The sequence below is a fragment of the Vigna angularis genome, chromosome 7 (assembly GCF_016808095.1).
Source record: "Vigna angularis cultivar LongXiaoDou No.4 chromosome 7, ASM1680809v1, whole genome shotgun sequence".
In the NCBI taxonomy this organism is placed as follows: Eukaryota; Viridiplantae; Streptophyta; class Magnoliopsida; order Fabales; family Fabaceae; genus Vigna; species Vigna angularis.
In genome coordinates, this window is record NC_068976.1 from 20,012,189 (window position 1) to 20,036,524 (window position 24,336).

The window sequence follows — 24,336 nt, forward strand, 5'->3', positions numbered from 1 at the left end:
ATCATAATTGGTATGGAGTATTAAATGCTGCGGTAGCTGATTTCTACCCCCAATTTTATATTTATATATATAGTTTTGTTTCTTTTAAATTTCATTATTTTAAAGAAAATATTCCATCCCATTTTTATTTCAAAATTTTAAAACTAGAGCATTACTATTTTATGAATTACACATACTTTACCTTCACTTTCAACAATTCTACACATTTACCATGAAATTGAGTCTTAGGGTAATCTCCAGATTATGGGTCTTCTCTATCTGATACTATATTTTCAGCAGCATGCGAGCTCGAAGGAAATATTCAACAACCAAATTCAACTGTTAGGTACGAAAATTCAATTTGATACTGAAACGAAATCGTATATGCAGCAATGGAGTGTTTCAATCTTTCAATATTCAATACAGAGTGCACAAAGACCCCGTAAAATTTCTGCTATACACATCAATCTGACAAACCTAATATATCATTGACTCAATTGCTCAGAAATTTAATCATGAGGATTCCTAAAATTCTTCAAGAGGTTAGGAATGTCGTAAGCTAACATGTCATCAACTGCTTGTATCATCTTTGGTTTGAATTTTGCAAACTTATCAATATTGTAACCACTCAATCTCTCTCTAAAATCCTCTACATTTGGGAAATCACCAGGAGGTAAATGGAACTCCCTTTGCACCTGTTTCAAATGTGTCAGTCATTGTGTAAACCATATAAACAAAGTGGATATACAGATAGATCCAAACCTTTCTAAATTCATCTGCCAAATTATCAATGAGTCTTTGCTGAGCTGTAGATTTGCCTATCATAAAAGGCATCTCATTTTTAAGATGACTGATAATATAGGCATGTATCTTGGCTGCTCGGGCTCGTTTTACAAACTCATTGATCTACAATAGTCAATAATACAGATATAATGCAACTACAGAATTTATATATCAGGAAAAGGAGAATATTGTATAAACCTGTGTATGGACATAATGGCACTACAGAACAACCAAATACACCCTAAGTAGCCTAATTTTAGTTGAAAACAACTTTTATGATAAAAAAAATGGTGAAATAACTCACTCTTCGATCACAAGCTGCTTTTGGTATATCTTTCAGATCCGAAAGAAGATCATCCTGTTCCTTTTCAAATAGTTCCTTACCAAGTGGACCAGTGGCAGTATCATTTACAGGCATGTCATTGAAGGAGCTGCAAAAAGAAGGTTGATTATGAGCAAATGAGCCCATGCCAATCTCATAAACAATGAAACAAAAATTCAGCTATTTCATTATGTATATGTTGCATAAAACATGGGGGTGGTTGTGTGAAAAAAAATTTCGAGTGCTAAAATGGCACTGACACAAACAACTTCATGATAATACAAAACAATCTCAAAAACCTTACAATTGTAGTAACAAGTAGTCTCTCCTAACTATCTATAACAAAGACAACATTTGAACATTGAGAGAGAAGTATAAGTATATTATATACATAAATGATGCCACATACCCAATATACACACGCATTACTTCAGGTGTCTTCAGCACCTTTCCAAGTGACCACATTAAGGCGCCATAAACCCTCATCAACTATAAGAAAGAGAGAAATATAGGTTAGATTTCACTGGAGTTGGTTGTGAAAGATTCTAAAGATAAAACAACAGAAGTGTGACCATTCAAGCTCTTACTTGTTGGGTATCAACTTGGTCTGCCTTATTCAAAACTAATCGGATTTTGTCATCATGTCCCCGTAAGGATGATATCACATTACTGAACTCATCACTAATGTCAAGTTTGTAAGGATCAAACAATAGGAGTATCAAATCGCACTTGGCAGCAAACCAAGATGTCACGCCAGTAAAATCATATGCCCGTTGTGTCCTTTGCTTTTCTCCAGACAAAACTCCAGGAGTGTCAACAAATGTGATATGTTCTAGTAGCTTTGGACAATTGAAAGAGTCAAGCACAAATGCTATAAAGAAACCTTGTAAAATGTTTTGAACAAATGTAGATCAACTTACAGCATGAGGCATCTGTGCACACACAAATTTTGACAAAAATGCTGTGCCAAAAGTTTTAAGGCCACTAAATGGCAGGCCTGCTTGGACAGCAACAGTATTTCCAGGAACAGTTTTCTCGTCAGATCCAGACTGTACATTAGTACCATTTCCCAGTTAAAAGATAAAGGATTACTAAGAAAAGTCAAAACTGTGTTTTAAAGGATTACTAAGAAAAGACTGTACATGACTGGCACTCCAACACTGCAAGAAATAGCAGTGTTGTGATTCATAGCATTTGCCAAGATGTTGAATATTGCATTGATTTAGAAGCCAAATTGATGTATATGTTTACAGCTGAGAAAACAATGAACGTAATTACAGAATCATCAGAAAGGAATTGGCTTGGCTTAGACATACCATGACAACAATAAACTTATCAGTTGTTGGCTCAGGTCCAATATGGGCTCCTATGAACATTTATGGGAAAAACATGACAGAGATTAGCAACTATATATTTAAAAAGTAATGATATATCATCCTATTAAACTTCCTAAAGTTTTACAAAGAATATCAAAATAAATAAATGGATTTCATATTTTACAGAGGTTGAAAAGATTCAATACTTTGTTCATATAGTAATCAGAAGGATTGGTAGGACACAGGGAGATACAGAATTATGTATTCATAAAACACATATAAGACACAAGAGATACATAAGGGTATATAGAGAAAGAAGAATCACGTGCCTGGATAACCACTTTTAAGCAGATGTTTGATAAATGTTGTTTTACCAGTTGAGTACTGACCCAAAAGCATAACCATTGGTTTGGCATCAAAGTCACTATCTGTCTACATAATGTAAAAAATTACAACCAACAAAAGAAATTAATTGCATCTTTGTACACATTCAAAACGTAGCAACAACCTAAATAAAATAACTTTCTCACCAGTAATGGTGATACAATATCATTAAAACGGTAAGTGACTTCTAACGGCTTCAACTTCTGACGATAGAGTCTCTTCAAGCCATCAATTATTGACTTGTCAAGGTAGAGGCTCTTCAAGATATCAGTTATTGATGTCACTGAGGAAAGAGGCTCCTATGAACAAATGTATCACAAATACAATAAAAAAGACTTATGAAAGAAATATTTGAAAATTTTAAAAAACTACCAATAGTAAAAAGGTAAAAAATACAGATAAAAGGTCCTATAGAACGTACATGTAGGATGATAACCTTTAGAATGTTAACTTTATTCATAAAATATTAGACACAAAGTTAGCTGTTTAGATTTCTACAAGACAAAATGCACATTTTGTCATGCCAAAAAGAAGAAACAAGATAATAAAATACCATTTCTAAACTGACAACAATATTCACATGTGGGGTATCAGGAACATTACTCTCAGTAGCGCTGTGACAGAGTCAAGTTGAAGCCGCAAAATATCATCTTTTAAATTTAATATTTCGGCAGAGTATGTGACATATGTCATGCAGGCCATTGAAGAGGGGTGTCCGTGCTTCATGTTGGCTAGAATAAGTTAACCTCAAGCATTGAAATCAAATAATAAGATAGGTTTCAGGCTCCTAATCATTACCTAAATATATTTTGTTCATCAGCTTATAGAAGACAGAGAGCACCCAAACCAGTTGTCTCTCAGACATACCTTTCATGATCAAGATGACACTAAACCAAACCAGAAAAAACAAAAAAAAAAAGTAAAATAACATTATGGACATCAATTATTTAAAAGCCGAGCCAATTAGGATATATGTTGAGACACGGAACCGAATCGTGCGAAAATAATAAGGTTAGAAAAGGGTCAAACAATCAAAATTTGAGCATACCCTTTAAATGCTGGCAAAACCCTGAGAATTAAAAAGTAGGAAATATAATTGCTTTGGGTAAGTGGAAGATTACCTTGTTGGGAGATTGCTGAACAAGGGAATGTAAGTGATTGAAGAAGTGTTGGGGCCATTTCGAAGCAGAGATAAAAGAAGTCCGGGAAACGTTGGTGGACACACGGGACAAAACCTTGTGGACTAACATTGCCGAAGAAGAAGATGTGGATGATGGAATGGAAGAAGAGATAATGAAAAACATAAAAAGAAAAGGTTTCTTGTCGGAAAAGAAAACGAAGTTAACGAACAACAGAGGATTTCATGAAAAATTATTATTAAAGTTTCTACAGTTACATTTTTATCCTCTTGTACATAATAAGATATTATCGAATATTTATAAATAATATCGAATGGTACCATAAATGTTTACTCAGGATTTAGAAAGCCTGTAATACAATGTTTATCACAAGGATAATCAATCAAGACAAAGACTAAGTAGTTAATACTTAACACTCGTCATACTTTCTAACATTACTACTAATTCGTTTCAATTTCTATGTTTTAAAATTAAGAAACAAAATAATTAAAATTAGGCACATGTTTATACTATTCTATTTTTTTATACTATTATATAATGAGATCTTTATTTTTTTTGTGAACACATTTTGTTTTAAATTTTATTTTTAAGTATTTTTTAAATCAAAATAATTATTTATTAATTTTACTGTTTAAGTAACTTTTATTTTACATTTGGTCATATTTTTTATTTGATAATTTGTTTCTAAAATTTATCTATTTATAATGAAAAATTTATCTACAAAAAATTAAAAGTTAACTACAATAAAATCATAAAAATTATTTAAATTTACTTTTATAATTATAATAATAATAATTTTATTTTTAATCGTAAAAAAAGTGAATACATGTATCTTCCCTAATGTATATATATAAACGTAAAAGATACATTTTTTAAAATTATTTAAATTATGTACACAAAAAATCGTCTTTATTAATGATATAGATTTACACTAAAAAATTTACAAAAGTTGAACTCAGACTTAAATAATTTTATTTATTAATTGTTTAACCTAAGTTGAACTCACATATATACTTCCTTGTTTTTTATCTTTTACCGTGGCAGCTCTTACTCAAAGTTGTTTAAATGTGATTTTCATTATTATTTGACTTGCTATATATATCTTAGTTTTTCTCTCCAAACTTTGAACATTACTTGTACTTAATCAAGAGATAACTTGGTTTTATGCAGCAGCTACTCGCTCATAGGATTGTTAGTTATAAATGGAAATTCACAAAACTTACACATTCACAACATTTTGTACAATAAAGATTTATGAATTTACCCATAAAAATCTATAGACTTTAGCTAAGTTTAGAACATGCTATATACACATAACACTGTCACACTAAAGTTTTTTGTACAGCCTATGGATAAAAAATTTGGCAAAAGTATTTCATAATCTTTATTAGTTGTGATACTTTTAAAAAAATTATATAAATATACCAAAATTGAGAATGTATACATATTTTCGTGAATAAAGTTAATAAGTTAAAAATTATGATGCAAGTTATTAAATGTTGCGGTAGCTGATTTATTCCCCCAATTTTATATTTAAATATATTGTTTTTGTTTCTTTTAAATTTCATTATTTTAAAGAAAATATTCCTTTCTATTTTTATTTCAAAATTTTAAAACGAGACCATTACTATTTTATGAATTACACATACTTTTACCTTCACTTTCAACTATCTACACATTTACCATGAAATTGAGTCTGAGGGTAATCTCCATGAAATTGAGTCTGAGGGTAATCTCCAGATTATGGATCCTCTCTATCTGATATTATATTTTTAACAGCATGCGAACTCGAAGGAAATATTCAACAACCAAATTCAACTGTTAGGTGCGTAAATTCAATTTGTTACTGAAACGAAATCGTATATGCAGCAATGGAGTGTTTCAATTTTTCAATAGTAAATAGTATGATATAGCCCTCCATGTGAACTTAGTGACACTAACCTGACTTCGAAGGGATTTACCCTCCTGCATTCCATATTAATTAGGAAAATTAAGCACTAATTCAAATTTACCAAAGCTATATATTTCGTAGACAACTACACCAACCTGTTAATCATCATCTTTAGCAACACTAAACACAAAGCTTGATACAAACAAGTAAAATGTTTTTCACCTTTATTTTCTGTCTGGAGACTTTATTGTAATATACTAAAAAAAAAAATAAAACGTAAATTGAATAATATAACTAGGGAGGTAGAAAGAAAGCCATCGGATGGCACATAAAGATCCCATGACGAACATACACAGAGCACAAAGACACCGTACAATTTCTGCTATGAAACGCTACTCTGACTAATCTAATATAGCACTGACTCAATTGCCCAGAAATTTAATCATAGGGATTCCTAAAATTCTTCAAGAGGTTAGGAATGTCGTAAGCTAACATGTCATCAACTGCTTGTATCATCTTCGGTTTCAATTTTTCAAACTTATCAATATTGTAACCAGTCAATCTCTCTCTAAAATACTCTACATTTGGGAAATCACCAGGAGGTAAATGGAACTCCCTTTGCACCTGTTTCAAATGTGTCAGTCATGTGTAAACAATATAAGCAAAGTGGATATACAGATAGATCCATACCTTTCCAAATTCAGCTGCCAAATTATCAATGAGCTTTTGCTGAGCTTTAGATTTGCCTATCATAGCAGGCATCTCCTTTTTTAGATGACTGATAATATACGCATGTATCTTGGCTGCTCGGGCTCGTTTTACAAACTCATTGATCTACAATAGTCAATAATACAGATATAACAAAATTAATTATGCAAAAAAAGGAACTCCAACAAATTAAATATAAACCGGTACTGAAATTGAAAATGACATAACTTACAAGATGCAACTATAGAATGTATATCACAGGAAAAGGAGAATATTGTATAAAACCTGTCTATGGACATAATGCCACTAAAGAACTAGTAAACTACTTTTCTTTTTGTAATTTCAAAAAAGAAAGAACAATCTAATCAAGAGGATGACTTCCTTTAGTTTCACCGTATCTACTGTCCCAGCTATCCTTTAATCTTCATAATTTCTTTGCAAAGCTATCAAAGCATGGGGTGGCCTTCTCAAAAAAAAAATATTGGTTCCTGATGTTTAAAAAATATTTGATTAGGGTAGCTTTTGAAAACTGTTTCCGAAACTAATCTTTCCCCACTCTTAATTCTAAACATTGGATTTTGAAAAATGTTTTAAAAAGAGTTTTAGAAAACTGAAAAAACAACTAAACACACCCTAAGTACCCTAATTTTAGTTGGAAACTACCTTTATGATAAAAATATAACAATTTGGTTAAGTAAACAACTCACTCTTCGATCACAAGCTGCTTTTGGTATATCTTTCAGATCCGAAAGAAGATCATCCTGTTCCTTTTCAAATAGTTCCTTACCAAGTGGACCAGTGGCAGCATCATTTACAGGCATGTCATTGAAGGAGCTGCAAAAAGAAGGTTGATTATGAGAAAATGAGCCCATGTCAATATCATAAACAAGGAAACAAAAATTCAGCTTTTTCATCATGTATATGTTGCATGGAACATGGGGGTGGTGGTGTGGATGAAATCTTCCGGAGCTAAAATGGCACTGACAAACAACTTCATGATAATACAAAACAATCTCAAAAACCTAACAATTGTAGCAACAAGTAGTCTCTCCCCAACTATCTATAACAAAGACCACATTTAAACATTGAGAGAGAAGTATAAATATATTAAATACATAAATGATGCCACATACCCAATATACACACGCATTACTTCAGGTGTCTTCAGCACCTTCCCAAGTGACCACATTAAGGCGCCATAAACCCTCATCAACTGTTAGAAAGGGACAGATATAGGTTAGATTTCACTGGAGTTGGTTGTGAGATTCAGAAGATAAACAACAGAAGTTTGAAGTTTGACCATTCAAGCTCTTACTTGTTGGGTATCGACTTGGTCTGCCTTGTTCAAAACTACTCGGATTTTGTCATCATGTCCTCGTAAGGATGATATCACACGATTGAACTCATCACTAATGTCAAGTTTGTGAGGATCAAACAATAGGAGTATCATATCGCACTTGGCAGCAAACCAAGATGTCACACCCGTAAAATCATATGCCCGTTGCGTCCTTTGCTTTTCTCCAGACAAAACTCCAGGAGTGTCAACAAATGTGATGTGTTCTAGAAGCTTTGGACAATTGAAAGAGTTAAGCACAAATGTTATAAAGGAAAATCTTGTAACTATTTTGAACAAATCTAGATCAACTTACGGGATGAGGCATCTGTGAACACACAAATTTTGACAAAAATGCTGTGCCAAAAGTTGTAAGGCCACTAAATGGCATGTCTGCTTGGACAGCGACAGTATTTCCAGGAACAGTTCTCTCGTCAGATCCAGACTGTACATTAGTACCATTTCCCAGTTAAAAGATAAAGAATTACTATGAAAAGGAAAAACTACGTTTAGTCCCCCAAATTTGGGGCAATTTTCTTTATAGCCTCCAATTAAGACATTTCATTCTTTTAGTCCTACTTTTCGAAACGCCTTTTATAGTTCTGGTGTTAGGTGACATTGGTGGCGTCAAAGATGTGGCAAATGGTGGTTTACTTAACTTTTGTCACGTAGATTTAATTGAATGACGTGGTTTTTTGAATGTTGATTAACTTTTGTTAACTCTTAAGTCATGGAGAAGATAAATTTGTAAACCCAGCCCACTCTGATTGATGTTTCACATATAACCTAACCATGTTCCTCCTAAAGATATTCCTCCTGCAGAATGAAACATTGTTACTCTTTTTTCTCTACTGTTGCTCCCTTTGCTATAGAAAATAAAAAAGTGTTCGCTTCACCCTTCTGAAGAGCATGCAGTAGTTTTCTTAACTTCGTTGATGTCAAAGATAACTTGCGTAAGGTTTTAGTGGTACATGCCACTGTTCTCTTCCGTTTCTTTTCTCATGCTTAGTGTTTACTGAATTCCCAATTTCTCCTTTTAGTATTGCGAATTTCATACTTAAATATGTTTTTCTCTCTCTCTTTTCTCTCAACATAATGGGGGCTTCCGACTGTGATGCAGATTTGTTCCAATCCAATTGTCAAAGAATGGTAATAAAAGAGTCATGATTAGGTGTAGGCAGCAAGGATGTGGGTTCCTTGCACGGAGTTAACAAAAAAAAGTAATAAACTTTCAAAAAAAACATTTTTAAATCCAGTTGGTAAATGTTGAGTAAATCATGACTATAAGGAGTGCTAGTGTTGGAAGCATGACTGGCACTCTAACAAGATGTTCAATATTCCCATGATTTACAAGCCAAATTGATGTATATGTTTAAAACTAAGAAAACATTGAACTTAACAACACAATCATCAGAAAGGAATTGACTTGGCTTAGACGTACCATGACAACAACAAACCTATCAGTTGTTGGCTCAGGTCCAATATGGGCTCCTAACAACATTTATGGGAAAAACATGACAGAGATTAGCAACTATATATTTAAAAAGTAATGATATATAATCCTACTAAATTTCCTAAATTTTACAAAGAATATCAAAATAAATAAATGTGTTTCATATTTTACAGACGTTGAAAGGATTCAACACTTTGTTCAAATAGTAATCTGTTAGGAAATTAAATGTTTTATATAAGGAGAAGGAAAATAAATAGTTAGTTGGGCAGTTAGGAGGTTGGCTGTTATAGTCTCCTTAGTGGTAAGACTATGTATAGTTGTGGTTGGGTCTTTTGGAGGGTTATCTTTTTTGAAGTTTTGAGAGGCTGGATAGGATTAGTATCATCCTGTGTGAAGGAAACATTTTCCCTTGATTGTTTTTGTGTATTTAGGTTGTGGTGAAATAAAAGAGACATATTAAGTGTTGGGTGTGGGTGTCACTTGTGTTTTTGGGTGTGTAAAGTGCAAGTTTTGGTTTCTTTCAATGAAGAAACCTAACATAATCAGAAGGATTGGTAGGAAATTGTTGCAGGGAGATATAGAATTATTTATTCATAAAACAGATATAAGAGACGCAAGAGATACATATGGGCATATAGAGAAAGAAGAATCACTTGCCTGGATAACTACTTTTAAGCAGATGTTTGATAAATGTTGTTTTACCAGTTGAGTACTGACCCAAAAGCATAACCATTGGTTTGGCATCAAAGTCACTATTTGTCTACATAATGTAAAAAATTACAATCAACAAAAAAAAAACTAAATGTATATCTTTGTATATATTCAAAACGTAGCAACAACCTAAACAAAACAACTTACTCACCAGTAACGGTGATACAAAATCATTAAAACGGTAAGTGGCTTCTAACGGCTTCAACTTGTTAAGGTAGAGTCTCTTCAAGCCATCAATTATTGATGTCACTGAGGAAAGAGGCACCTATGAACAAATGTATCACAAATACAAGAAAAATGACTTATGAAAGAAATATTTGACAATTTTGAAAAACTGCCAATAGTAAAGGGGTAACATATACAGATAAAAGGTCCTATAGAACATACATGTAGGAAGATGACCTTTAGGATAATGTTAACGTGATTCATAAACTATTAGAGACAAAGTTAGTTGTTTAGATTTCCACAAGATAAAACACACATCGCGTCATGCCAAAAAGAAGAATCAAGATAATATAATACCATTTCTAAACTGACAACAATATTCACATGTGGGGTATCAGGCACATTATTCTCATTAGCGCTGTGATAGAGTCATGTTGGAGCCACAAAATATCATCTTTTAAATTTGATACTTTGGCAGAGTATTTGACACATGTTATAGATAGGGGTGTTGGTATCGGACACAAGGACAGGCCAATGAAGAAGGGTGTCCGTGCTTCATATTGGCTAAAATAAGTTAACCACATGCATTGAAATCAAATAATAAGGTAGGTTTCAGGCTCCTAATCATTACCTAAATATATTTTGTTCATCAGCTTATAGAAGACAGAGAGCAACCAAACCAGTTGTCTCTCACAAATACTTTTCAAGAACAAGAATGACACTCAAGTTGGCAATTATTTGAAAACTTGAAATGAATATTCAGTGTTTTCTAGTGGACTGGAGGGTAAGGATAATGCACAAAGAGTCCATCAAATTAACAGTAACAGAATGCTTGCCTTTTTAGTTGATTTTGAAGAAAACCAATTTTTCGATGGTGATGGCTGCAATTGAGAACTACCTGTAATTACTGAACTTAGACTAGATCTTCAAAAGGAAAGAACATAAAAAGAAAATAAAACCAATATGAAGGTCCAAATTTGGTAAAACGAGAAAAACATTACCATTTGTTTCAACTTCTTTATGTTTATGCTTTTTCTTCTGGGTAAACAAATTTGAGTGGTCAGAACTTTCACAAAAATAAACATAAAATGTTGACACTGTAAAAAAATACATTAGAAAGACATACTTACAGCTAGTAATGCATCCAAACCATCCATTACAGGAGGTTCCAGATTTGTAAAATCAACTGAAATAAAAGTAAACTTTCATTAGGTTAAACTGCAAGAAGACACTCAAAATAAACATATGCAGATCAGCATTAATGTGCATTACAAACCAATACAATGATAAAACGTTATTCAAACAGAGTATAAGACAAACCTAAACATACATAACTTACCATCACTAGTCGGCAAATCGGGTGTTATTGAGTGCCCAGATTGAGCCAAAGAAACTAGCTACATTTCAAAGTTAGTAAGATTTTGGAAATTTATCTGCATTGAAGTTCACAAAAATGTATAACATTTTTACCTGCATAGCAATGATAAATTCAGAGAAACCAAGATATCCTTGCCGCTTTGTATCTGCAATAGCCCACACCTTATTTTGGTAACAGAAGCAAACAAGTAAAGTCTTTAGTTAGGAAGAAAGAAAAAAAAAGGGCAAAATATATAGCAATCAGCAAGTACAAGTTATTACATAAACAACACAACCATTAACTGCCTTAACCACTAGTTGTTAGAGATACAACTATACCAAAGCAGATTTCTACATGAGATAAATTGTAAGAGTTCAAACATTATCAGTATAAAATAAATATTACCATGAAATAATAAAATGTCACGTCATATGCATAATTAAATTATTTCACTCATAAAAAAGATTCAAAAAATAATTTAAATAGTTGCCAATATTTGGTAATACATTTCAATAACAGGATAAAATTCTCTATACCAACAATGCATCAGTCTTGAATTGGAATTGCAAAAATCAAAACCAACGTAGGAACTGGATAATATGAGTTATTCCACAAATTAGAGGACTGGTTCGAGACCAACAACTAAGTCTGCCTAAATTGAAAATGAAGACGTCTTTAAGATATGAAGTGCAGGCGAAGTTCAAAGTTCACCTGTGCATGCTTGATAGCAAAGGCAGAAGAGAGCAAATAAAAATGAAACTGAACAACATTTTGTTACTTATTGTTTAAAATGAATATAAGTGAACATTAAATTGGCCTACTTGTAAAAGCAAATAATCCCAGTTTTATCTTTTCTCTACCATTGCATGCACACTGAAATACCAAACATTGTTTAATTTTTATTTTTTTTGTAGTCACTGACTACTGGCATCCTTCATGAGAGGCAGTTTTACTCGAGTCAAATAAAACTACTACAGCTGACAAAATTTAAAGTGGGAGAGTATTCAACACAGTCAATGTCGATTGATTCCGCTACCGGTGGTGCGCCTCGCTTTATTTCATTAATGAGTAGAGAATAAAGGGAGTAGGGCATGTTAATAACGCTAAACTTTTATCACTTTTCACTTTATCCACTAAGCAAGCAATCATATAGTACCTTACAGTTTTGATTAAAGATTTCGATGACTTCCAACTCTCACCTATATTCCTTCATGTTTCAATACAAAACAAGGACAACAAAGAGTAACGGGAAAACAGAAAACCTGCTTAAGATCTTGGCGAGACAAGTTGGACATGGAGAAAAATTTGGTGGCATCACTCCCCGTAATGCGGCCATCGCTATCTAAAAAAGGAAGTGTACGGTGAAATTTCTGAAGAAAAAATAAGGAAAACAAAAATCATTGAAAAATGTGTTGTGCTGTAGTGTACTGTACCTGAATCAGCGTAATTGAACCAGTCCTTGTAGATCGCCTGGTGTTCTTTGGAGCACGAACCGATTGGGATCGGGTCGAACTCCATTGATCGTAGAAAAAGCTTCGAAACCGCGGGTTTGAGATCTCGCAGCGTTCGAGATGCTGCGTTTTAACGCTTTTTTATCTTTCTCGTTGAACTGAAAACGAGAGCGTTAAACGACGACGAGGACTTGCATTAGCAGTGTCGTATTGGCGTGGAAACTACCCAGAGTCGGCGTAAAGACGGTGCTTTAACGAACCTCGTTTTTGATAATTACCAAATACAAGTGCCAAATTAGCACTCACTTTGCTTGCTGATTCAGATTCTAATATTAACTTCACGTTCAATTGGAAGTTCCTGTCATCCTTTATCACTCCTTTTCAATTTAATCAATTGGGTAGGGATTATATATTAATTTTACTATTTTGAGGATAATTTTTTATGATTAACATTTCTCCATTCATACTCCCTACTTCTAACTTTAACTCAAAACAAGGCTTTTTTAAAAATATTATATTATCCAAATAAAATAATTAACTTTATTAAATTTAAAACAAATCACTCATCTATCAAATCATCTATATTTGACTAGAATAAGTATTAAATAAATTTACGACATTAAAATTGTTTTTTCAGTGTACGATTTGGATTTGATAATTGTGACAGAAAATATCAGCCTTGTTTTTTATAAACTTGTCATGAAAAAATTAATAATATTTCACACATTGAAAAAGTTTGCTTTCAAGTACCAATTGTATTTCCACAAATATATTCTTTACCCGTAACCTATACAAAGGAACTACTAATATATGGATTAACATTTAATACATATAGAGAGTCTTTAAAATCTCCCTGATAATAAAATTCAAAATCTAATATATATATATATATATATATATATATATATATATATATATATATAAGAATTTAACAAAAGGTAATATTTAAAAACGAATATTGCAATAACTTATATACATATAAGTTTAACTACAGTTCACATCCTTTTCTACCACACAATCCGCTTATAATATATATCTTATGATTACAGTAGGTGAACAAAATCATATCTCAACGTCAACAAAAAAATAAAAAATAAGTTTAGATCATTCATATTCCATTAAGAAGGATATATTCATTTTCTTAATTAAACATAATTAAATGATAACATACAATTTAAAATTCAATTAATCACATGTATTTTAAGTAGATTGAGAGATATCATACTCATAACAATTCAAGCCCACAAAAAGATTACAATAATACTATCAGGTTTAATGGAAAATCTAACTCAAATATATCAGTAAGAACATGTAGATTACCAAAATATTTAGTTGATTATAAATTGTGAAGAGTGGGATTGTTTGGAAAGGGAATATTTTGTTATGAGGTGTCAGTTTGTTAGTGGATCTGTTGAGAGTTTGTTATTATTATATCTATGTTATATTTGCCCGAGTAATGAAAGAATAAGGGAGATGAGTTTTTCCCTTTTCTATATTCCTCTCTTTATTTTGTTGCAGGAGACTCCTTTACCTCGAATCAAGGCATTTTCTTCTATCAAATTGGTGCTCTCATTGAGAGACATGATGCGAACATGAAAGACCACAATACCCGTTCCAAATCTATCACCAATTTGGAAGAAGCCATCTTGAAGCTCACCGTCAACCAAAGTGAAATCACCAACCGTTTGGATGCCATTGCATCCCAACTTACCTTACACGACCCTCTCTCTCCAAAACCCGAAGATCGTCGTTTACCTTTTATGAAATTAGACGTTCCCCGGTTTGATGGAACCGATCCTATGGGCTCGATCTTTAAGATCTCCCAGTTCTTCGAGTATCATCAGACACCAGAGGTTGACCGACTTCAAATAGCTTATTTTTACATGGAGGGCCCAGCCCTTAGCTGGTTTCAGTGGTTGCATCGGAACAACATGCTTCCTTCTTGGCATGAGTTTCTACAAGCCTTGGAGGTTCGTTTCGCCCCTTCGTATTATGATGACCCACGCGACTCTCTCTTCAAATTAACACAAAAAGGTACGGCTCAAGATTACCTAAATGAATTTGAACGGCTTGCAAATCGTATAGTTGGTCTCCCTGCCACTTTTCTACTGAGCAATTTTATTTCTGGGTTAAACTCAGATATTCGTCGTGAGGTTCAAGCGTTGCAACCGCAATCATTAACACAGGCGACAGCTCTGGCCAAATTACAGGAGGATAAGCTTAACGACCAACACCGACATTTGCGTCAACGTCCCCATATTATGTCTTCTTCTGGTCCTCCATCGTTACCTACCCCACTGTCACGATCGTCGGCAACGCTACCCACACCGCCTAAAACACATTATAAGAAATTGACTCATGAGGAGATGTTGGATCGTCGTGAGAAAGAACTATGCTACAATTGTGATGAAAAATTCAGCCCCGAGCACAAGTGCAAGGGTCGTTTCTTTTTATTGGTTGCCATAAATGAGGATGACTACATACAGGGGAGTCATCGGCCCTTGAGTTGGACCCTAATTCCCTTATTTCAAAAGAAAGAAGTTTGACCCACAATGAAGCCCAAATTAGCTTTAATGCTCTAGCTGGTTTACTTGCCCCAAAAGAACTAAGGATTGTGGGCCACATTAAAAAATAGCCCATCACTATTTTAATTGATGGGGAAAGTACTCATAACTTTATTCAGGACAGAGTTGTTAAATTCTTGAATTTGGCAACCCAACCCACTAACATATTGAGGGTCATGGTGGGCAATGGAAGTGAACATGAATGCCATAATATTTATCCAAAAGTCAATTTGATGATTCAGAGCCATATGTTCACAGTGGACCTTTACGTTCTTCCTATTAGTGGTGCAGATGTTGTTCTCGGCATCCAGTGGCTAAAGGAATTAGGTCCCATATGCACTAATTATTCTCAACTCACTATGAAATTTGTTAAGAATGGAAAATTTGTTGAATTCACCGCCAATGCACCCCATAAGCCCAGTGACATTTCAGTCCACCAAGTCAAACGCATAGTACAAACACATGGGGCCGCAGGTTTCTTCCACATCAGAATACTTCCTACTACACCTTCACAATCTCAACCAAATATTCTTACTCATCCCCTTCCTGACATCTCTGCCCTCTTACACAAATACTGTAAACTTTTTCAGAAACCTCCTTCACTTCCCCCATCACGCCCTAATGATCACAAAATCCACCTCCTCCCCAATTATGCTCCCGTCTTGGTGCGGCCTTACAGATACCCTCATTTCCAGAAGGCTGAAATTGAGAAACAGGTAGAGGAAATGTTAACCAATGGTATGATTCAGCCAAGCCATAGTCTGTTTTCCTCTCCGGTACTGCTTGTGAAAAAGAAAGATGGTAGTTAGCGGTTCTGTGTTGATTTTTGTGCTCTTAATGTTATTACCATTAAGGAAAAATTTCCAATTCCAACTATTGATGAACTTTTAGATGAGTTGGGTGGAGCTTCATGGTTTTCAAAATTGGATTTACGCCAAGGCTATCATCAGATCCGAATGAATACTGCAAACATTCAAAAAACCGCATTTCGAACTCATCATGGACACTATGAGTCCACGGTCATGCCATTCGGGCTTTGTAATGCCCCCTCTACCTTTCAAGCCATAATGAACGAATTGCTAAAGTCGTTCATGCGAAAATTTGTGATCGTTTTTTTTTACGATATCTTGGTTTATAGTCGCTCATTGGAAGACCACCTTCATCACTTAGAACAAACATTCCTACAATTATTACAAGGGGAGTTCTTTCTAAGGGACTCTAAATGCTTGTTTGCCCAAACACAGTTGAAGTATCTAGGGCATGTAGTTTCTTCTGTGGGAGTTGCACCTGAACATTCAAAAATCCAGGCATGGTGGATTGGCCAACACCAACCATTATTAAAGCTCTTCGTGGTTTCTTGGGTTTAACAGGATTTTTTAGGCGATTCATAAAGGGATATGTTGTTATCGCTTCGCCCCTTACAACTCTCCTTAAGAAAGACGCATTTAGGTGGTTCACAGAAGCTCAAACTGCCTTTGATACTTTGAAGAAGGCCATGACAGAGGCATCAGTTTTAGTCCTCCCAAATTTTGACTTGCCCTTTCTTTTGGAGACGGATGCATCAGGTGTGGCCAAAGGTGCAGTTCTTATGCAGGAAGGACATCCTATAGCATTTCACAGTAAACCATTTTGTCCCAAACTCATGCGATCTTCAACATATGTGTGTGAACTTCATGCAATCACTTATGCTATCAAGAAGTGGCGACAATATCTTCTTGGACACTCTTTCACAATCCTCATAGATCAACGCAGCCTCAAGGAGTTAATGTCACAAATTATTCAAACTCCTGAGTAACAAATTTATTTGTCAAAGTTGCTAGGATTTGATTATTCCATTCAATATAAGGCAGGAAAAACGAATGTCGTGGCTGATGCCCTCTCACGACCCCAAGACCTTGCTAACAGCCAATTTTTAGTTCTATCCATGCCTCATTTTTTGTTCCTAGAGGAGCTCCGCAAAGCTCTACACACGAGTTCAGAATTTGCTCAATTATTCAAGGTAGTACAAATGGATCCTGATGGTCATGAGAATTATAGTATTCACCAAGAATTGTTGATGTATAAAGGAAAGATTTGGATTAATAATGAAAATCCTTTCATTCCATTGTTGTTGGAAGAATTTCACACGACACCATTAAGTGGTCACACAGGCATTGCAAAGACTTTATCGCGGCTCCAACAAAATTTTTATTGGCAGGTGTTAAACGAGTCGCACCGCACACAAAAGTTGATTGCACGAAAATTTATGCAGTATATTTTACTAGGAAGTGACTCCTAAGTCGTCTCTCAAGGACCAATTTATGCGTTTCAGTTTTAGATTTTTTTACGAAAGAGGGGGGTTGTTTTGAAGGTTGTTTTTAGATAGAAAATTACATTACGAAAATAATTTTAAAATGGTAAAAATGGAATTAAAATAGTAAACGTAAAAACGATAAACGTAAATTTTAAACAGTAAAAACGTAGTTAAAGCAGTAAAAACGAAAATTCAAAAACATCAGCATTAAAATTAACAGATAGTAAAAACGAAAATACAGAAAAATATAAAATACAGAAAACAGTAAACAGTAAACAGTAAAAATAGTAAAACATTAAATAAAAAAAAATAAAATTACATGCAGTAAATAATAACAGTAAAATCAGCAATTACAGAATTACAAAATCAGAAAAACAGTAATAGCAAAATACAGAAAATGAAAATACAGAAAATAGTAAAAATAGAAAACAGTAAAAATAGTAAGACATTAAAAACAGAATCAAAATTACTGTAGTAAAATAAAGAGAATAAATTTACAATGAAAAATGATTAATAACAAAGTAAAAACAACAGAAATTTAATTGCACAAAAATAACACAGAGAATTAAATTACAGCAGAATTTAATTACAGCAGCAGAAATGTAATTACAGAAGTAAAATAAAAACAGTAAAACAGTTCTGGAAATTTAACAACAGGAAATTAAATTAGTGCATTAGATTTAAATTGTGCATGAATTTATTACAACAAAGAAAAAGAGGAAAACTAAATTGAAAATTAAACATTACAGCAAAGAAGATGAATATGAGAGTTCAACCGTAATCCTCCATTCTCCTATGTCCCGTGCACTTTTCCCAGCTCTCTGTCCAGCCCTCTGTCCAGCACTCTCTGCTGGACTTAATCCCCCTCCTTCTACTCCTCACGGCTCTCTCCTTTATATCCACCCAGAGCCGTTTCTCCTTTTCTTCATAGCTTATGCACACAAGAAAAATTTGTCTTTTAGTGAGAAATTATTTTTTAGTGCACCACTTTCTTCTTTAGTAGAAAGAAATCACGGGTCCTCATGCACACTTGAACGTCTCTTTCTTGCCATCCACCATCACTTCTTCATAGCTTTGTCTTTTAGCAACTTTCTTCATCAATCTATTCTCCACCTTTGTTCTCTCTTACGTACCAAAATTAAGCAAGCTCCATTAAGCCAACAGGCACCTTGTTCTTCTTTCCGTGAATAATCATGTACTGGTGGACCATTACCGTGCTGCACTTCACCATGCTGCTGGGTGCGTGTTCATTCCATGGATATGTGAATCAGTACCTGCACCGTGTCCAGCCCATTGCCTCGTGTACACACTTCCCAGACGCTGTTATTCTTGTGTTCTCTGCGTGAATCCAAGCCTGTAACAGCTGCTGGCTGTAAATCCTTGGACAGGTGTTGCTGGAAGGTGATGAGCTGCTGCCCAAGTGAAGGCTTGCTGCTGGATGGAAACCGAGAGTCCTCTTGAAGCCAAACCCGTGTGCTTGCTTCCATGTGGCCTCTCTTCAATAAGTGTGGTTCCAGCAACTACCTTTTAAAAATTTCTTCAATCAACACTATCAAGAGGGCCCTCAACTAAATCATGTTTCAGCCGTGACATGCACCGTGAATGTACAAGCTAAAATGAAATTTAGTTGTTGGATGTGATTATGTGTTTCTCCACTAGACGTAAGCTTTCAACAAGTGGCCCCCTCTTTTGTTCCCAACCGTGTGACTTGGTGCTCTTCCATGTCAACATAGCAGCCCCCACATCTACTCTTGCACGTTCCCACATCCATGATGCCAATTCTAATTTCAACATTCAATTGTAGCATGGATAAGGCTCTGGACAGCCACGGGAATCACCTCCATCACCATGCAGCACCTTGCTTCTTTCTTCCAGCGTCTTTTCATTCTACTAGATGTCACCATTTTCTAATAATAAAGCACCCCTTACAAAGAGTAAAATGACCATAATGTCCTCTTTATTGTAAATACTTCTTTAACGGAGAGTCTTTAATTTTGTGGCAGCCTTCCAAATGTCCTAATTTGTAATTCCAAAATTTTCCTTGCAAAATAATTAGCTCAGATAATTCAAATTAGTTAAAATAAGAATTTCCGATTAAATTAAGCACAATTAGGAAAAATAGGATAATACTGAACATTAAAGCACAATTCCTTGATTAAATCCTGTACAATAAGCTAAGTGAAGTCAATAAAATATTGACTCATCAGCAGGGCATGCGTGACGATGTCCAGAAGTTTGTGGCTCAATGTGTAACCTGTCTGCAGACCAAATATGAAACCAAAAGACCCGCTGGCCTACTCCAACCTTTATCTATTCCTTTGGAGTCCTTGGTTGATTTGTCCTTGGACTTCATTACAGGTTTACCTCTCTTTCAAGGAAATACATACATTTTGGTGGGGGTTGATCCTTTCTCCAAAGGTGCTCACTTTGGCATATTACCCACTCAGTTTACTTCATTTAAGGTTGCCCAACTCTTCTTGGACATAGTTTGTAAGCATCACGGGTTTCCCTATAGTCTGGTTTCTGACCGGGATTCTGTTTTCATTAGCAAATTCTAGCGAGAATTATTTCGGTTGTGTGGCACCAAACTTCGGATGAGTACATTCTTCCATCCAAAAACTGACGGACAGACAGAAGTTCTCAATAGGATCTTTGAGCAATATCTTCGTTCCATGGTGCACAACAAACCTACAGAATGGGGAAAATACTTAGGGGTCGTTGAATGGTGTTACAACACTACTGTTCATTCAGGTACTAGGATGTCTCATTTTCAAGTCATATACGGGAAGGAACCTCCCTCCATTTCGCATTACTTAGGTGGCACTTCTATTGTTGAAGCGGTGGATTCTTTATTATCAAGTCGCCAAGACATGATAGATGCTCTTCGAAGGAAGCTTCAAAAGGTGCAAGATCAAATGAAGATAATTGCTGATAACAAGAGATATTTGGTTGTATACCATGTGGATGATTGGGTGTATGTTCGCCTTCGACCATACCGACAAAAATCTGTAAGGGGAACCGCTTATCAAAAATTGGGTAAGCGCTTCTATGGTCCATTTCGCATATTGGAGCGGATAGGACCTGTAGCATACCGACTAGAGTTGCCTTCAACTTCCAAAATCCACCTAGTTTTTCATTGCTCTGTGCTCAAGGCCCATCATGGTCCCCTTCCTCTTCAACAAGTTGATCTACCGATTGCCACACATGGAAACAACCCATTAATTAGTCCTATGGCTATACTGTACTTCAAATGGGACAACTCTACATCACCCCAACGGAATTGGTTTTAGTACAATGGATGGGATTAACTCCGGAGGACACTACTTGGGAAATTTGGAATGAGTTACGTGAGACATATCACCTTGAGGACAAGATGATTCTCCCAGGGAGCAGTAATGATAACAATTCAAGCCCACAAGAAGATTACAATAATACCATCAAGCCCAATGGGAAATCTAACTCAAATATATCAGCAATAACTCGTAGATTACCAAAATACTTAGTTGATTATAAATTGTGAAGAGTGGGGTTGTTTGGGGGGAGGGAATATTTTGTTATGATTTGTCAGTTTGTTAGTGGATCTGTTGAGAGTTTGTTATTTCCATATCTCTATTATATTTGACTGAGTAATGAAAGAATAAGGGAGATGAGTTTTCCCCTTTTCTATATTCCTCTCTTTATTATGCTGCAGGAGGCTCCTTGACCTCGAATCAAGGCATTTTCTTCTATCACATACACATGTCATCTCTCTCATCTGCCTCATAGAAGCAATAAGTATATATCTTGAAGTCGGACAATTCATCTTTCACAAAACATTACAGGATAAATTTTATATTTGCAAATTTTATCAACTACCAAATTCTCAATTACAAAACCTCCTTCAATTTAAATCATCAAATTAATAGTTGTGTGTTCCTAAATACAAAAATTTTCTTTACTTCAAAAGAAGAGTATTGCTCTTAAAAGACTTCACACAATACACAAATCCTTCAGTAACTTTAACTACATAAAAAAAATCATATTAATAATCTGATTATATCTACAAAAGAATTGAGAATCATTTATAACTACTCAAATACTTGCAACCTCTTTTAATAGGGCACATACAGCAATTGGGTATAGAAAATAGCAAAACAAAAACTTACTTTATTATTGGCAAATCTATTCGGGCAATCTTATTACTATGTATACCATTATTTCTAAGATGTCTTCGAATCTTCAAATAGGTGAAAAGAAAGTTAAATATTTTAAAGAGTAAATAGAAAAATTTTATATAAATATATTTATAGAGAGATAGAGATTTTTATAGAATGAAAGTCGTTTAAAAATTTTATTTATAGTTAACTTTTTAATAATAAAATATATTAGTATGATTATAAAACCTTTTTTATTATCAATGTATTTTTCAAGACTTCGTGATGTCAACATAAAGACCTTGATTGGTCATAACACAAATGTATAAATGCAGCAGAATGATCAGTATCAATTTTATGGTATTGTTTTTGTTTTGGTAGATTTAAATTTAATTATTGATATAATTCTTATCATTTTAATATTAATATGTGTATCAATTTTATTTAAAATGACAACAGCCATTTAAAATCTAACAACATGCTAATCAATTTCTTGAAAGGTTGAAAATAAGCCTTTACTTGGAGGCTAAACTTATATATTCCTTAATTTCTAACTTCAAAGAAACGATTACCTTAATTAGTGTTAGACAGCTCTAATTTTTTACCCTTTTACTCTTTAAATAATACTTTTAAATTAAATAACTATTTATAAAAAAACTATCTCCAACAAAATTATAAAAGTTATTGATATTTATTTTTGTAAAATAAATTATAATTTAATATTTTTATTTTAATAATTATAATCATGATTATTTTGAAAAGGGAACACTATTGTGTGTTTACAATTGTAACCTTAATTAAAAAAATTGTTGTAATATTTAATAATATCAAACTGTAATAACAAGTACAGGTAATAAACATAAAACAATGAAACACGTTATATCTGATTTTGAAGAAAAAAAAATTAATTCACGCATTTTTTACAATATATATAATAAATTTTACATTTGAATATTATTATATGATTTCATTTAATAATTATTTTTAATATTAATTAGTATTATACTTAAATTTATTTTTGTCTTTATATTTTTTATTCAATTAAGTTGTAATAATTTTTAAATGAAAATAATTTGTTTTTTTATGTTAAATTAATATTTATGCAATTTTAAATATATAGTATATTAAAATCCAAAAGATGATGTGTATTAAATCAGAAGATAAAAAAAATTTAAATTCTAAAATATAACATATTTTAATCAATGTAAAAGGCGAATTTCACAAAATGATCAAATTATTCAAATGGAGTAAAAGAAAAGTATGAAAACTAAAATAAATTGTAAATCTAAATATAAATTAACATAACATTTAATTTTTTTTCTGAAAGTTTCACTTATGACTATTACGTGGTAGGGTAATACTAGAGTAACCTATATTTATATTCATTTTCATTTGAGTAAAACAGTCATATAAAAACAATAATTTTTTGTATTTTTTGAAAAAATAACAAAAAAAAATATTAAAAGAATATGAAAAGTTTCTATGTATCAAATTATCTTATCTGTATTATGTATCCGTTGCCATTCTCACACTATCATTAAATAAACCGCGTGTAAAAGATGGAGGGAATGTAAAATGTAAACCAAAGGACAAATTGCACATGTGAAACTGCCATGCGAATCAATACTTTTTTACCTTGGTAATGATTATTCTCATCTGTATACAGCTCAAACTTGGTATGCATTAGATATGAGCAATGCTTTAAAAAGCAACACCATGAAGAATTATTTTCACCATTTCCCAGTGCAAGCTATAGCTGTTCTTGGTTGAAACTCCACAAAATGAATTGTTCAACACTATGTTCCTTGTTGGTGACTCTTTGTTTGATCCTCATTTTTCAATCTCCTTTGCCAACAAAGGCTGGTAGATCTCACGTTCATCACAGACTACTCGGTGCTGGTGCTAGTCCTGATCTCATTGACATAGTCTGCAACGAAACCATAGAAGACTATGGTTTGTGCCAGGAAGTCCTGAGAAGAGATCCTGAAATCGTGAAAGCCAAAAACTTCACCGAACTTGCACAGGCAATTCTGAAACTGGGGGCGAAGGAGGCAGTGGAAGGGCAAAATTTTCTTAAGGGTTTGGCGAAGGAGAAACATGTTCCGGTCATTGAAGACTGTGCGGCTGACTATGATGGGGTGATCAGAGCCCTCAGATCTTCCCTTGGTGAGATGAAATATGATATGCCTGCTGCAAACTATGATGCTAGAATTGCTGGCGATGGAGCTGATTACTGTAGCACAGCTTTGGTTGCTGCAGACATTGATAACCCTAAGATTTTTGCTCTTAACCGTCGAGTATCCATGATTGGCTTTATGGCATTCAATGCTATGGATAAAATTGGTCCAGAGTAG

At 33.8% G+C, this 24,336-nt stretch overlaps 3 protein-coding genes across 11 annotated transcripts; 1 reads left to right on the forward strand and 2 right to left on the reverse strand.

Moving 5' to 3' along the window:
• Positions 1-202: 202 nt before the first annotated feature.
• LOC108338183 (EH domain-containing protein 1-like) lies at positions 203-4,074 on the reverse strand. Of its 5 annotated transcripts, none has more exons than XM_052879930.1 (10): positions 3,388-3,886; positions 2,931-3,083; positions 2,730-2,832; positions 2,401-2,450; positions 2,005-2,133; positions 1,672-1,923; positions 1,494-1,573; positions 1,067-1,193; positions 742-885; positions 219-674 (listed from the first exon to the last, which is right to left on the reverse strand). In XM_052879930.1, exons 1-10 carry the CDS (start codon positions 3,508-3,510, stop codon positions 489-491), a joined length of 1,347 nt encoding a protein of 448 aa, XP_052735890.1. In that variant the 5' UTR covers positions 3,511-3,886; the 3' UTR covers positions 219-488. The 5 variants fall into 5 exon arrangements, with proteins under 5 accessions (XP_052735892.1, XP_052735890.1, XP_052735891.1 ...); XM_052879931.1 differs by lacking the exon at positions 3,388-3,886 and adding an exon at positions 3,906-4,074 and having other exon boundaries at positions 220-674; positions 2,931-3,067; XM_017574930.2 differs by lacking the exon at positions 3,388-3,886 and adding an exon at positions 3,906-4,064 and having other exon boundaries at positions 220-674.
• A 1,937-nt stretch (positions 4,075-6,011) lies between these two features.
• On the reverse strand, positions 6,012-13,305 carry LOC108338182 (EH domain-containing protein 1). 5 transcript variants are annotated; one of them, XM_017574929.2, is made up of 16 exons: positions 12,975-13,305; positions 12,804-12,883; positions 11,655-11,723; positions 11,524-11,581; positions 11,315-11,370; positions 11,186-11,222; positions 11,021-11,082; positions 10,171-10,284; positions 9,966-10,068; positions 9,297-9,346; positions 8,172-8,300; positions 7,838-8,089; positions 7,656-7,735; positions 7,230-7,356; positions 6,505-6,648; positions 6,012-6,438 (listed from the first exon to the last, which is right to left on the reverse strand). In XM_017574929.2, the coding sequence occupies exons 1-16, from the start codon at positions 13,057-13,059 to the stop codon at positions 6,253-6,255; spliced, it is 1,632 nt and encodes a 543-aa protein (XP_017430418.1). In that variant the 5' UTR covers positions 13,060-13,305; the 3' UTR covers positions 6,012-6,252. The 5 variants fall into 5 exon arrangements, with proteins under 5 accessions (XP_017430418.1, XP_052735893.1, XP_052735895.1 ...); XM_052879933.1 differs by having other exon boundaries at positions 11,655-11,707; positions 12,975-13,009; XM_052879935.1 differs by having other exon boundaries at positions 11,524-11,577; positions 11,655-11,707; positions 12,975-13,007.
• A 10,458-nt stretch (positions 13,306-23,763) lies between these two features.
• On the forward strand, positions 23,764-24,336 carry LOC108337625 (uncharacterized). Its single transcript, XM_017574190.2, has one exon. The coding sequence runs from the start codon at positions 23,764-23,766 to the stop codon at positions 24,334-24,336; it is 573 nt and encodes a 190-aa protein (XP_017429679.1).

Bases quoted from the DNA above. Each gene is read 5' to 3' on its own strand.
- LOC108337625 (XM_017574190.2), top strand. From the start codon at position 23,764: ATGAATTGTTCAACACTATGTTCCTTGTTGGTGACTCTTTGTTTGATC.
- LOC108338183 (XM_017574930.2), bottom strand. From the start codon at position 4,034: ATGTTAGTCCACAAGGTTTTGTCCCGTGTGTCCACCAACGTTTCCCGG. The intron at 2,451-2,729 runs GCACGTGATTCT...AAATGTTCATAG, and splicing joins GCTTAAAAGTGGTTATCCAG to GAGCCCATATTGGACCTGAG. The intron at 1,574-1,671 runs GTAAGAGCTTGA...TCTTTCTTATAG, and splicing joins ACCAAGTTGATACCCAACAA to TTGATGAGGGTTTATGGCGC.
- LOC108338182 (XM_017574929.2), bottom strand. From the start codon at position 13,059: ATGGAGTTCGACCCGATCCCAATCGGTTCGTGCTCCAAAGAACACCAG. The intron at 11,582-11,654 runs GTAAAAATGTTA...TTTGAAATGTAG, and splicing joins AATTTATCATTGCTATGCAG to CTAGTTTCTTTGGCTCAATC. The intron at 6,439-6,504 runs GTATGGATCTAT...CATTTGAAACAG, and splicing joins TGGCAGCTGAATTTGGAAAG to GTGCAAAGGGAGTTCCATTT.